At 66.9% G+C, this 14171-nt stretch overlaps 2 protein-coding genes across 2 annotated transcripts; both read right to left on the reverse strand.

The window, feature by feature from the left end:
- Positions 1 to 364: 364 nt before the first annotated feature.
- Positions 365 to 5366, reverse strand: Hapln4 (hyaluronan and proteoglycan link protein 4). The gene is made up of 6 exons (XM_042671248.1): positions 5314 to 5366; positions 4399 to 4834; positions 3452 to 3569; positions 2916 to 3278; positions 1568 to 1897; positions 365 to 1141 (listed from the first exon to the last, which is right to left on the reverse strand). Exons 1-6 carry the CDS (start codon positions 5364 to 5366, stop codon positions 750 to 752), a joined length of 1692 nt encoding a protein of 563 aa, XP_042527182.1. The 3' UTR covers positions 365 to 749.
- Positions 5367 to 5631: 265 nt separating this feature from the next.
- Tm6sf2 (transmembrane 6 superfamily member 2) lies at positions 5632 to 12523 on the reverse strand. The gene is made up of 10 exons (XM_042671249.1): positions 12420 to 12523; positions 11034 to 11137; positions 10413 to 10510; positions 10240 to 10343; positions 9867 to 9949; positions 9322 to 9446; positions 8235 to 8336; positions 7914 to 8006; positions 7112 to 7231; positions 5632 to 5910 (listed from the first exon to the last, which is right to left on the reverse strand). The coding sequence occupies exons 1-10, from the start codon at positions 12515 to 12517 to the stop codon at positions 5632 to 5634; spliced, it is 1206 nt and encodes a 401-aa protein (XP_042527183.1). The 5' UTR covers positions 12518 to 12523.
- Positions 12524 to 14171: the final 1648 nt, after the last annotated feature.

Here is a 14171-nt window from a genome sequence, read left to right on the forward strand (position 1 = left end):
CCAAGACCCAGGGGTGGGCGTGGCCTAGCTCCAGGCAGCTCAGGGGCGGGGTCTTAGGGGCGGTGCGGACTCCGGGGAGATCCGCAGGGGGCGTGGCCACCCTCCAGCAGGCTTCAGGAGGCGTGGCCAGGTTCCAAGATACCTCGGGGGCGTGGCCAGTCGCAGGAGGTCTCGGGGGCGGGGTGAACTCCAGGAGACCGTAGGGTGCGTGCTCAGTCTCCAGAAGACTTCTGGGGCAGACTGCAAGGGCAGTCTGTAGGGTGCGTTCGGACGTGACCACCCTCCGGAAGGCTTCGTGGGGCGTGGCCACCCTCCAGAAGGCTTCGTGGGGCGTGGCCACCCTCCAGAAGGCTTCGTGGGGCGTGGCCACCCTCCAGAAGGCTTCGTGGGGCGTGGCCAGGCTCCAGGGGACGCCAGGGGCGGAGTCAACATCCAGAAGGCTTCAAGAGGTGTGGCCAGACTCCAGGATCCATCAGGGGGCGTGGCCACTCCCAGGAGGTCTCGGGGCGGAGTGAATCTCCCGGAGACCTCAGGGGGCGTGGTCATCCTCCAGAAGGCCTCAGGGGCGCGGCCATTCTCCAGGATAGGACGTGGGGCGTGGGCATTCTCTAGGATGCATCAGGGGCGTGGGCAGTCTCCAGGGGAGGAGGGGCGTGAGCCCAGCGACCACTGAGGCCTGGGGCGTGTCCAGTGTCCGACCACCCATGGGGAGCGTGGCCCATCTCCCCAGCCGGTCCTGCCGCTGGATCCTAGACGCGCAGCGGGGTCCAGGCCGCGGGGTCGCGCGCGCCGCCGGCCCAGCCGCCGCCGCCGGCCCAGCCCCACCCCCAGCCGCCGGGCGCGGGGTCGGGGGCGCCGGGCGCGCGGTAGCAGTAGATGCCGAAGAGGCGTCGGGAGGCGTCCGGGAAGCCGAGGCTGCGCACGCCGGGCCGGAGGCCCCCGCAGCGCGCGCGCGGGTTCACGATGGGGTAGCGCGCGCTGCCGTCGGCCAGCCAGCCCGCCGTGCAGCGGTCCAGCAGCTGCAGCTTCCACGCGGCGAACAGCTGCCCGACCTTGGCCACCGCCGCGCCCCGCGCCGCGCACGCGCGCGCCGCCCCCGCGAAGGGCACGGGCCGCAGCGGCTTCAGGAAGAACACGCGGCCTGCGGGGTGGCGTCGGGATCGGGGTCAGGACGTGGCCGGGAGCCCGGCCTCCGGACCCCTCTGCCCCTGCCGCCCCACGGCCCAGGACTCTCGGTGTCAGGGTCCAGGAGCGCTCCCACCCCGGGCCTCCAGGAGCCCGGTCGGGAGAGAGCAGAGCCGGTCCACGGCCCTGAGGTCCCGGACAGCTGAGGGCGGGGAGGGGGCGTGGCCTCCCTCCTGTGGGCGGGGGCTGAGTATCGGGGAGGCGGGCTTTCCTCCCATAGGTGGGCCTTCCGCCAGGGGTGGGGTTTGCATTTGGGCATGCGCACTGGGGTGAGCTACTCTCCCGGAAACATCCCAATAGGAGGCGGGGTCTGCGCGTTCAGAGGCGGAGCCTCCTTCCCCTGAGGGCGGGACCTACGCCGTTGGGGGCGGGGCCAACCTACCCGGGAGGTTGGAGGTGAAGCAGAAGGCGTCGTAGCGCTCCTCCGCGTTGTGGCGGTATCCGTAGTTGCGAACGCCTCCGTTAGCGCCGCCTGCGGCTCCGGGGCTGCCCCCGCCCAGGCCTCCGCAGGGCTCTCGCGGCCGGCTCACCGGGTACTGCACCGAGCCGTCACGCAGCCAGCCCGCGTTGCACCAGTCCAGGCCGTCGCGCCAGGCCGCGTGCAGCTGCTCCGCCGACGCCAGGATGCCGTCCTGCTCGGCGCACGCGCGCTGCGCCTCGGCGAAGGTCAGCTTGTAGCGGCCTCCCCGGGGGTGGTAGGGGAAGACCACGCCTGGCGGGGGATGCGGGCGTCTGACCTCCGTCCAGACTGGACGTTCGGCCCATCCCTCTCCCCGGCCGTGCGTCTCACACCCCGTGAGGCTTCTTTGGCCTTCAGCTCGAGGTCCCCTTTAAACGCAATCCTGTCTGCCCTTCTCCCGCCGGTGGACACCTCTGCACATGGTCTTTCTGCTCTTTCCCACCCGCCGAACTCCTGTTCGTCCTTCACAACCCAACTCCTCTGCTCCGCTCAGCCCTGCTTGTCCCTGACACCGCACGTGCAACAGTCCCTCCCGCTGGACTGTCTGCCCAGAACAGGACTCCCCCCACACACACCCCCGATGGCCCGGAAGGTTCCGGAAGGTTGGCCGCAGGGCACAGACGCCTTGTTCAAGGCGGTGCCCGCTGGTTTCTCTGTCCACCTTTAGTTCTCAGGGCGGAAGTCGTCCCTCCCTGGACTCGGTCCGTCCAGGAGCCGAGAGGTCATTGCGTTTTAAGGAGCAGGGAGGGTTTGGATGTTCTCCGCAGGCCCGGGAAGGAGGCACGCGGGGCCAGCGAGTCCCTGGCTCTGCCCGAGCCCCTGGGCGGTCGGCTGGCCCAGCCGTCCTCCCTGAGGCTGGGGAGGGCTGGAGGCTGGGGCCGGCCCCGAGAGAGGGAGACCTTCGCTGCAAACCCCGCCCCAGCCTCGCGCCCAGCCAATCAGCGAGGCCCATCGCGCAGCCACTGTGATTGGCTCACTCGCGGGCACGTGATTGGAGCTGGCCCAATGATAGACAGCCCTGGGCCTCGATGGTAGACGGGGCGGGCTTCGCCGGCGCCAGGCTAAGCGGGGCGGGGCGGGGTGAGGTCGGCCGTAGCCCCGCCGGGAAGCGGAGATGGAGTCCACCTTCCCGGCACGGTCCACGCGTCGGGACCGCGCCGCCCCTGAATCCCTGCCCTACTGACACTTCTGCAACACTTCTACAGCCAACTCGATCCGTTCCCCCCGGCCCCCGCTTCCTCCCTGCCACGTGAACCCCACGCCTGGTCACCTTCCAGGTCCAGCTTGACCATGCCCGCGTCATCCTCCAGCTCGTTGGTGACCTCGCACTCGTAGCGCCCGTAGTCCTGCAGGGTGACATTGCGCAGGACCAGGGACGCGTCGCCGGGCCCGTCGTTCTGCAGCTCCGCGCGCCCGCGGTAGCTGCCGAATGCCCGGTGCTGCGGACCCAGCGCCACGAAGACGTCGGCGAAGGCCAGCGGGTCCACCACCTTGGTCCACTTGAGGCGCACGCCGTCCTGGTCGTCCGCGGCGGCCTCGTAGTGGTAGCGACAGGGCAGGACGATGGTGCCACCCCGGTGGCTCACCACCTCTCCGGGCGCTGTCTGCACCACCACGGAGCCCGACTCGCCCTCTGCGGGGCGAACCAAGCCGAGCTCAGAGGGGCCCGGAGGGCGGGCGAGTCCCGGGGAGGGGCGCGGGAGGACTCGGGCCGGGGCAGGGGCAGGGGGGCAGGGACTGGGGAGGCGGCGGCCACCGGAGGGCAGGGCGGTCACTGCGCCGCCTCCCCACGCGCAGGCCACTCACCGAGCACGTGCACCACCTTCTTCCGGCCTCGCTGTGCCCCCGCTGGGGCTGTGAGCAAAAGGAGGCCCCACGCCGCGGTCCAGAGCGCGCCGGGGCCCGGCGCGCCGCGAGCGCACACCTGCGGGCACAGGGCACAGGGCTCCAGGGGACACCGACCCCTGGCCGGCCCGCCCACCGACCTGTCTCCGCCCCTTCCGAACGGGGTGGGGGGAGGAGATGCTCCGAGCAGGACCTCGGGTGCCACGCCCTCAGAGCGAAGCCCCGCCTCCTGGAGATTATGCCCCACTCAGGTGGAAGCCTCGCCCCTGGATGCCACGCCCTCAGAGCGAAGCCCCGCCTCCTGAAGATTATGCCCCACTCAGGTGGAAGCCTCGCCCCTGGATGCCACGCCTTCAGAGCCAAGCCCCGCCTCCTGGAGATTATGCCCCACTCAGGTGGAAGCTCCTGGAGACCACGCCCCCAGAGAAGCTCCGCCCCAGAGGCCACGCCCCCAGCTCTGCCCCCGTTTGCACTTTAAGTCCCACCTGGAGACCAGAGCCCCGTCCCCGTCCGCTTCCCGCGTCCCCTTCCCCACGCGGGCCTCGGCGTCCCCCCCCCGCCGTCCCCTTCCCCACGCGGGCCTCGGCGTCCCCCCCGCCGTCCCACCCCACGCGGGCCTCGGCGTCCCCCCCCCCCGCCGTCTGGCCCGCGCGGGACTCGGCCCCCCCCCCCCCCCCGCCGTCTGGTCCGCGCGGGCCTCGGCCCCCCCCCCGCCGTCCCGCCCCACGCGGGCCTCGGCGCCCCCCCCCCCCGCCGTCTGGCCCGCGCGGGACTCGGCGCCCCCTCCCCGGCGCCCCCACCCCACGCGGGCCTCGGCGCCCCCCCCCGCCGTCCCGCCCCACGCGGGACTCGGCCCGCGGCCCCCTGGCGGGGGGGGGGGGGGGATGGGAGGCGCTGCGCAAGGTTACCGCGCCAGGAGACTGCAGCAGAGCGCGGCGCGTGGCCGAGGAGGGTGCGGGGAACAGGAGGGGTGCGGGGGGAGCAAGCGGGCTGGGGGGGCGGGCGGGGGGCGGGAGGGGGCAGGGGACGGCGGGAGGGGCAGTGCGGGAACGGCGAGGGGCCGGGGGACAGGCGCGGGGGCGTCGGGCAGAGGACGCACGGGCGGGCAGGGGCGGGAGGGACAAACTTGCGGCGGGGTGCGGGCTGCGGGCTGCGGGCGGCGGTGCCCCCGCGGAGCCCGGGGTGCGGGAGGGGAACAGGGGCGTCGGGGCGCCGCCGCGGGAGCGGGAGGACCCGCCGGCGCCGCACTCACCATGCTGCTGGTCCCGGCCCGCACGCCGGCCGCACCGCGCCGGCCCGCAGCGGCTCTGGGCAGCGCGGCGGTGGCGCAATCCCGGCGTCTGCCTGCAAGGGGAGGAGCGGCGGGGGCGGGGCCTTAAAGGGGCCGCGGCCCGCGGTCCGCCGAGGCCTGGCCGGGAGGGGAGGAGGGAGCGCGCCCCGCGCGCAGGGGCGGCCACGGGTGCGGGGCGCTGTGCGGGGCGCGGGGCTGAGGCTGGAGGATGCGGGCACCGGGCGCCCGGCCGGGTCACAGGAGTCCCGCGCCTGCCCTCAGTTCCACCCCATTTCTTTCCCTTGTCAGTCGGTCGTGGGCCTGAACTCCGTCCGGGCCGGGCACTGTCCCTCAGCTCTCCAGCTCACGGCCGGCGCTCTACCCCTGGAGCCACAGCGCCACTTCCGGCTTTCTAGTGGTTCGTTGGAGATCAGAGTCTCAGGGACTTTCCTGCCCGGGCTGGCTTTGAACCGCGATCCTCAGATCTCAGCCTCCTGAGTCGCTGGGGTGACAGGCGGAGCAGCAGCGCCCGGCTGTGGCCCGCAGCCCCCACCTGGCCCGGGTGGACAGTCGCTTGCCAGTGCGCCGGGTCACGGGTGGAGACATGGGTGGAGACGGGGCCTCCTGTGTCCATCTGCCTGATCTCAGCCTGCCAAGGTAGCTTGGATGACAGGTGTGAGCACGGTGCACACACTGGTTCCCCTGGGACTTGAGGCAGGGCTGAGGCCTCTGAGCCTCAGTTTCCCCCCACTGCGATGGTGGCTGGGCGTCGGGGCGAAGGAGAGGCCTCACCGCCAGCGCTCACACAGTGACGGCCAAGATACCAAAAAGGCTTCTCTTTTATTGAAAGGCTCTGTGGGGCAGGGTGAGCTCAGGAGTGTGCGTGGCTGCTGAGCTCTCTGTGGGCATCCGTGTCAGCGCAGGCCTGGCACCGCACTGTGAGGCGGCCCGGCTGCGGGGCTGGTGGTGCGGGGCTCCGCGGTGTGGGCAGGAAGAAGGAGGGCCGGCGCAGGCAGCGCCAGGCCAGCAGGTGCGGGCCCAGGGCCAGCAGGAGGTTGCAGAGGAGGAAGCAGCCCCAAGCGTCCTCGGGCACGCGGTATGTGAAGGGCGTCCGCGGGTGCAGGGAGGCGCCCACGTGGGAGAACTGTGCCTGGGGGGAGGGGACGGAGGGAGTGGGGGAGGGGACGAGGGGGGAGGGGACCGAGGGGGGAGGGACGGAGGGAGTGGGGGGATGGAGGGGGTGGGGAGGGGTGGAGGGGGGAGGGGGAGGGGACAGGGAGTGGGGGAGGGACGGAGGGGGTGTCTGCGCTCCACCACCTGAGCCACACACCCAGCCCTTTCTGCTTTAGTTATTAATTATGACTACCACTAATTACTGTGGGGGCGGGGCTGGTCCAGCCTGGATAGCAATCCTCCTACTTATCCGGGCCTCTTGCGTAGCAGGGATTGCCGTGGTGAACCCTCACTGGCTTATTTGGTTGAGATGGGGTCTTAAGGTTTTGTCTGTTTGGGCTGGTCTTAAAGTGTAATCCTCCAAATCTCCACCTCCTCCTAGTAGCTGAGGTTACGGGAGTGTCTGACTTACCATCCTGGGGCGTTTTTTAACAGGCAGAGCTGAAGGACCTCCATCCCCAGCCCTCAGCTGGTCCCTGAATCCTAATATTCTCACTTCTGACCCTTCTCCTCCTCCCAGCGGTGCTGGCATCAATCTGGCTGTGTTTCCGCCACAGACACGTTCCTGGGCCCCCTCTCCCAGCCTGGGCCCAGGCTCGCTCTCCCCATCAGTAACCCACGCACAGGCTCCTAGCTCTGCTGGGGCTTGAGTTGTGTACCCCTCAAAAACCTTTCCTGGGGGCTGGGAAGGTGGCTCAGTGGTAGAGCGCTTGCCTTGCATGCATGAAGCCCTGGGTTCGATTCCTCAGCACCACATAAGCAGAAAAAGCCGGAAGTGGTGCTGTAGCTCAAGTGGTAGAGCACTCGCCTTGAGCTGAAGAGCTGAGGGACAGCGCCCAGGCCCAGAGTTCAGGCCCCACAACTGACCAAAAAAAAAAAAAAAAACCTTTCCTGGCTCTCTAAAGTCCTAAGCACATCTGCGCCGTTCAGTCTCCTGCGTCAGCCGCCAGCTGCTCTCGCCTCTGCCTTTCTGCCACAGCCCCGCTAAACCACTGACCCCAGGGCCTTTCCTAATGCTGGCCCATTCCAGGAGAGCTCATCCTCACACGTGAAAGCTCCAGTCCTACGCCTGCTTCTAGGAAACCTGTCCTTCCTCCAGACCCGGGCCAGCATTTGGCCCCAGACTAGGGAAGTCTGGGCTTGGACCTCTTGGATGCATGTTTCCCCACCCACCTCACCTGGCCAACGGCTCCAGCAAACACCAAGGCCCAGTCGGGCAGCCAGACACAGCCCGGGACAACCAGGGCGTAGGCCGCCAGGCCGCAGAAGGGCAGGAAATAGAACAGGTACACCAGCATCTGGGAGGGAGCAGTGACCTCAGCTCGGCCTTGCGCCCTCCTGAGGACCCTGGAAGAGCTGAAGGACCTGGACCTCACCCAGGATGGGGCTCCCTGCACAGCCCAGCCCTGTACAAGGGTCCCTGAGGGACCCCCCTCCTTTGTCCCAACCTCCCTAACATACACTGAGCCCACCCACCATTCTCCAGGAGTGGCCTGTGACCCTGAGCTGGCCAGTCAGCGCACTCCGGTCACAAGACTGTAGTGATTGACAAGGGATGGGCCTGAGACATGGGCTGGGCTCCTATTTTTCTGAAGAGACTGAGTGGGGGTGGACGGAAGCCTGGGGCCGTCTCTGCCGCCCTGCAGAAGGGAGCCATGCCAGGAAAGTGGAGCCCAAAGACCAGTAGGTTGAGCGCCTGGCTCTGGCCATACCTGAAGCCCAAATTTTTTTTTTTTTTGGTTGGTCGTGGGGCTTGAACTCTGGGCCTGGGCGCTGTCCCTCAGCTCTTCAGCTCAAGGCGAGTGCTCTACCACTTGAGCCACAGCGCCACTTCCAGTTTTCTAATGGTTTATTGGAGATAAGGGTCTCACAGACTTTCCTGCCCGGGCTGGCTTTGAACCGCGATCCTCAGATCTCCTGAGTGGCTGGGATGCCAGGTGTGCACCACCGGCGCAAACCTCCCTCCACGGCACATCTCACCTGCACCTTTGGGTAGACCACGGGGTCCCGCAGGTACGGCTCATACTGGTAGATGTAGACAAAGCAAGTGTCCGTGCTGCAGTCCAGCGCCACCTAGGGCAGACGCAACAGTCAATCCCTACCTCAGGCCTCCCAGACCCCCCAAGTAGGGCTTGCCATCTCTGGGCCTCTCCCAGCCTTATTCCCTTGCCTTGGGATCCACACAGCCAGGAACTGAGGAAACAGGACAGGAAATAGGGCCTGGTCACGAAACTCAGGCCAGATTTGAACAAGAACTTCCCCCACGGCCCCGCGTGCCGCTGGCGGGGCTGGTGCACTCACCAGGCCCCGGAAGAGGGTGAAGACCGCAGCCAGGACGAGGTACAGGACGAGAGCCAGGTCTGCAGGGCGCTGCAGGAGGCGCTTGGCCTGCCATTCCTGCACCTGCTCCGGAGAGAATCGGAGCTGCCTGAGGCCTGAAGCCCGCGGGCACTCCGCACAGCTCTCCTCCCTTCCTCAGGACAACCAGGGAGTCCTGAGGACACAGAACCTCATTGGGGTGGGGGGGCGCAGGCAATACTGGGGCTTGAACCCAGGGCCAGGGTGCTGTCCCTTAGCGTTTTTCACGCCAGGTTGGCATCATACCATTTAAGCCACAGCTCCACACTTGCTTTTTCTGAGTAGCTTATTAGAGATAGGAATCAGATGGGCCAGGTGCCGGTGGCTCACGCCTGTCATCCTAGCTACTCAGGAGGCTGAGATCTGAGGATCACGGTTCAAAGCCACCCTGGCCCAGAAAGTCCATGAGACTCTTACCTCCAGTAAATTCAGAAAACCAGAAGTGGTGCTGTGGCTCTAAGTGGTAGAGCACTTGAGTGAAAAAGCTCAGGGAGAGTCGCTAAGCCCTGAGTTTAAGTCCCATGACTGACACAGATAGATAGAGAGATAGATAGATAGACAGACAGACAGATAGATAGATAGAAAAATGTGATGCTAGGCACCAATGGCTCAGGCCTGTAATCCTAGCTCCTCTGCAGGCTGAGACCTGAGGGCCATAATTAGAAGCCAGCCTGGGAAGGAAAATCCATCAGACTCTTATTTTTGGTTCATTGTGGGGCTTGAACTCTAGGCCTGGGCTCTTCTCCTCAAGGTGAGTGCTCTACCATTTGAGCCACAGGGCCACTTCTGGTTTTCTGGTGGTTCACTGGAAACAAGATGCATGAGGTCCTGGGTTCGATTCCTCAGCACCACATAAACGGAGAAGGCTGGAAGTGGTGCTGCAGGTAGGATGACAAGCGTGAGCCACCGGTGTGGGCTCTTTTGTGTTTTGAGTCAGCTATCACAGCAGCCCAAGCTGGCCTGGCACCTGACGCGCTTCTGCCTCGGCCTCCTGAGGGCTGGCATCATGGCACGCAGGACAGGCACTCACCATATTAGGGGTACAGCTGGTTGGTGCCCGGGGCTGGCTGAAGATCCTCATGCCAGCCCAGCACGGGATGAGCATGTAGAGGAAGGCCAGGAGGAAGGCCGGTCTGATCTCCGAGCTGTATTTACCTGGCGAGCACGCACAGAGGGAAGGAGGATTCACTTGGCTTTAAATAACGTGGCAAGCGCAGTCCCGCAGATGTCTATCTACAAACCCACGCTGCTCGACCCGGCCTGCCTCAGTGTACCTTCTCACAGCTGGTCCCTCGGGAAAGCCCGGGGGTGTCTCCCCTGCCGAGCGCTGCCTCCCCGTCTCCACGTGCTGCCTGGACCCCAAGGCTGGACCCCAGTTTATTCTGTCCTCAGCCTCCACCCTTAGACCTCCCTTTCTGTGCAAGAAAGTTCCCCCTCCCAGCCAGGGGTGACACTCATGTGGAGCTTTCCACCTCCAAGAGGACACCAGGCCTTGAAGGAGCAGAGGGAGAGAGGGGGAGGGGATCAGGGCAGGGCCCCCGGGGGCCCAGCGGGTCCCCAGAGCCCAGGCCTCACCGAGGATGTTGCCCGGGATGAACACCAGAAGGCTCATGGTGAAGGATCCGAGCCAGTACAGCCCCAGGTTCCGGAACTCTTTCCTGGGAGGGGGAGGGAGGGGAGCCTGTGCCCCAACCAGGTCTGCGGGTCCAGCCGGGGCCCCCAGCCCGCCCTGGGCCCTCTGTTTTTGTCATTGAAAACTGTTTCCAGGCCCGGAGCTTGCTCACCCCTGCTTAGCCAGCCGCCACCCCCTCCAACCCCATCCCCCAGTCCCCTAGACAGGGACACAGGATGGCCAGCCCTGCCTGGTAAGAGCTCCGGGCTCCCCTCTGGCCAGCCCTGGCTGTGGGGCCCCCATGACCCCAGGCCCCCCATGTCCTGGGTGCCGTACCTCCTGCGGATGGCGCCGGCCATAGCAAGGTAGAGCAGGTAGTGGACAGTGCCGTCCCAGTAGCAGATGAAGATCCCGTGGGCCGTGCGCAGGTAGGGTTCGGCCTGGGGGTGCAGGGGCGAGGCTCAGGCCAGGGCTGGGGCAGAGGAGCCCCCGGCCGGCCCTCCACGCACCTCCTTGGTGTAGAACTCCAGGAAGCCCACCACGTAGCCGTCCTCCTGCAGCGCGATGACCAGGTCCACCACCGAGGTGAAGGCCAATAGGGCACACACTGAGGGGAAGTGGGCGGGGCAATGTGGGCGGAGCTATGGGATGGGTGGGGCGTGGATTGGACTGTAGTCTGTGTCTGGGTGGGGCTTCTGAGGGGGTGTGGTCTTGTTGGGCAGGCCACTGTGGGCGGGGCCTTGGGGATGGGCGTGGCCCAGGCTCAGCCAGGTTCGGGGACCCTGTCTCATTCAGCATGAGTGATGGAGGAGACAGCGGAGGCTGAGCCCCTGCAGGCCTTTTCTGGGGGTGGGGATAACTCCCCATTCTCCTGGAAGAGCCATGATATTGCCCTGTCCTTGGAGGACCTAGCTGATGGAGGGGAGGCCTTCCAGGGGCTCCCGGTCTTAAGATGAGGCTCTTGGGGGGTTCCCCCAATCGAATGGGGGTGTTCTACACCTGGGGGTCCCCAATCTCACGAGAACCATCCACAAGACCCCAAAGTAATGGAGAAGACCTTTCTGGATCCCCAAGTCTGAGGGTGGAGGTTGGCCCCGAGGTCAGCCCTCCCCCACCTCCGGGTGACTCACCAGCGTAGAGGGGGTCCCGGGCCACCTCCCCACCGGCCACGTGGTAGATGGCCAGGAAGAGCAGCCCCAGGACCAGGGCGCTCATCAGTGCCACCCATGCGGGGCTGAGGGGAGGGAAACCAAGTCAGGGGGGCCAGGCCCAAGGCTAGGCCCCACTCCCACACAGGGAAAGAGAAGATTCCAGAAAGTGCCAGCTAACTGGGCTGAAGCTCAGTTAAACACCACAAGACTTTTTCCTATCAGTTGGCTCCTACTCAGAGCCGCTTCCAGGAGGGGGCTCCTCCCTCCCCCTCCCTCCCTCTGTCCTCTTTTCTCTCCGTGTCCCTCTGTAGCCAGACTCTGGCAGAAGTTCTAGTCAACTCTGCACACCTCTGTTGGGGTCTCCCAGCCTTTCCCAGCTAAAGTCCACATGCCTCTCATCCATGCTACCTTGTCCCTACACATCTACCACTACCCAGTAAGACAGGTCAGCCAGAGGCGTAGATATCGAAGCCAGGTCTCTGGGTGACCCCCAACATGGTATGTAGACCTGGCCCAGAGAGGGTAAGAGACTTGCCCAGGGTCACACAGCAACTCTGTCAATCAACTCCCTACTCTCTAAGCCTGTCTGCTCAGGAACTTGTCTGTCTCTTGGGGTTCAGGTTGGGCTTTTCTATGCATCAGTATATTCATATGTCAAGACGGTGTGCAAACTACTCAACATAGTAAACTCTCAGAGGCAAGTGGGGTGCTGGGGCTGCCGGTGGTTCCGGCTGCTCAGGAGGCTGGGAGCTGAGGCTCAGTTTAAAGCCAGCGCTGGCAGGAGAGTCTGTGAGAGACTCTTATCTCCAAGTGACCACCAAAAAGCTGAAGAGGAGCTGTGGCTTAAAGGGTAGAGCACCAGTCTTAAGCAAAAAAGCTAAGGGACAGCACCCAGGCTCTGAGTTCAAGCTCCAAGATTGGTATGAAGAAAACAACAACAAAACCTTTCCAGAAGGGCCTGGTGACCCCCAGCATGGGGCACTTTGTGGATTCACCTGGCTGGGACCTGGAGATCGAAGCCAGGGTGTGGAAATGGAGTCTGGGGACAGTGCAAAGAAGAAACCCCAGGCCTGAAGCAGGGCGTGTGGGGAACAGCAGGGCTGGGTCAGCAGGCCTTATCTGGGGCAATACTTTGACCTCCTGGTGACTTTGGAACCCAGGCCGGCAGGGTGCATCCCTGATGGTACCCCAACTCCCTGCCTGGTGTGGGGTGTGGACATCCTGTCCTGGTCCCCAGCCTTCCACCCACGAGCCCCTCCCCACCCCCACAGCAGGGGGACTTCTGGTTGGAGGAGATGGGGCTCCCATGGGGCTGGTGCCCCTGTCCCTGCCCGGCCTCCCCCTGCCCCCCCTCCCCACACGCACTGCGAGATCTCGGAGACACAGCTGAGCACGTACGCTACCGGGATGGCAGCAAACGACAGCGCCCCAATCCTGCCGGCCAGCGGGGCGTCCACCTCCATGGCGGGGCCGGGAGGGGGCCGGGAGCAGACCAGGATGGCTCGGCCCGCGCGGGCTGCAGCTGGGGCTCCGGCCCCGTGGCAGACCTGGGTGCATGCCGCGGGCCCGCCCCGCACAAAGGTCATCCTCACGCCCAGGGAGGCCCCGCCTCAGCCACCATGGAGCACCTGGCTGCCCGGCCTCGGTTTCCCTTTTTGTCGAATGCCGGATGGGCAATGACACACAGGGAGTCTGGAATCGGCGGCCCCCAGGCCTCTGCACCGTGGCCTTCGCCCTCCCTCCACCCAGGCCTCAGGGCAACAATGGGGGTACATGGGATCTGGGCCAGGCAGCTGGTGGGGACACGGTGGGGACTGGGACCACAGGGGACGGGGGGGGGGCTGGGACCACAGGGGACGGGGGGGGGGGCCTGGGACCACAGGGGACGGGGGGGGGGCTGGGACCACAGGGGACGGGGGGGGCTGGGACCACAGGGGACGGGGGGGGGGGCTGGGACCACAGGGGACGGGGCGGGGCTGGGACCACAGGGGACGGGGGGGGGGCTGGGAGGGGGACGGGGGGGGGCTGGGACCACAGGGGACGGGGGGGGGGGGGCTGGGACCACAGGGGACGGGGGGGGCTGGGACCACAGGGGACGGGGGGGGCTGGGACCACAGGGGACGGGGGGGGGGCTGGGACCACAGGGGACGGGGGGGGGCTGGGAGGGGCACGGGGGGGGGGCTGGACCCACAGGGGACGGTGCAGGGCTGGGAGGGGGACGGGGGGGGGGCTGGGACCACAGGGGACGGTGCAGGGCTGGGAGGGGGACGGGGGGGGGGGGGGGGGGCACGTGCAGGCAGCAGGGAGCCAGGTCAGGGTAACAGACACGTTGCTGGGTGGAAGTCCAGGTGAAGGCCGTGGGGGTCTTGGGTTGAGTGTGGGGGAGCCCCCGCCCCAGCAGCCCCGGGCGAAGGCCGTGGGGGTCTTGGGTTGAGTGTGGGGGAGCTCCTCCCTCGCTCCAGCAGCCTCGGGGGTGAGCCCTGGTGGATGGGGGACTCGTGGCTTCCCCAGGTTGGTCCTGCGCGGGCTCGAGGCCCACCCAGGGTGCGCAGCGCTGATTGGGATATCCTAGCTGACTCCTGGGGTGCAGGTGTGGCTGGCCAGGGCTGCAAGGGTCCCCGGGCTCCCTCCACAGCCCCCTGGGACACTGGGTCTCAGGCGCTGGGCTCAGCCCGCGCCCCCTGGCGCCCGCTGTCTGTGCCCCCACTTCTGGCCGGGGCTGTGGGCGGGGCGCTGGCACGGCCTGCGCCCCTCCCCCTCCCGGGTAAAGTCCCGCGGCTGGCCTGGCGCGGCTCCAGGGCCTCGGTGGAGAGGACGCCGGGCTGGCACCTGGCCCGGTCCCATTTTCTGAGCTGCAAACTCCGGTGGGGCCCCGGGCTTCGGGTAAGGGCACCTGGCACGGGCCACCTCATGCGCACCCCACTTGCCGAGGGCCCGGCAGCGGGAGGACATGGCCGCCCTGCCCCGCCCCGCCCCCCGACGACGACGGCAGAGCGCCCACAGGAAGATGCCCAGAAACCCATGCTGGCCCTGCCTGGGGGCCCAGGACCCCGAGGAAAGGCTGTCCACTCCCCAGGCTGAGCCGGGACCCTCCCCGCCCCCCCCCCCCCCCGCCCT

This window comes from Dipodomys spectabilis, unplaced genomic scaffold, assembly GCF_019054845.1.
Source record: "Dipodomys spectabilis isolate Male_0828 unplaced genomic scaffold, ASM1905484v1 ptg000609l, whole genome shotgun sequence".
Lineage (NCBI taxonomy): Eukaryota > Metazoa > Chordata > Mammalia > Rodentia > Heteromyidae > Dipodomys > Dipodomys spectabilis.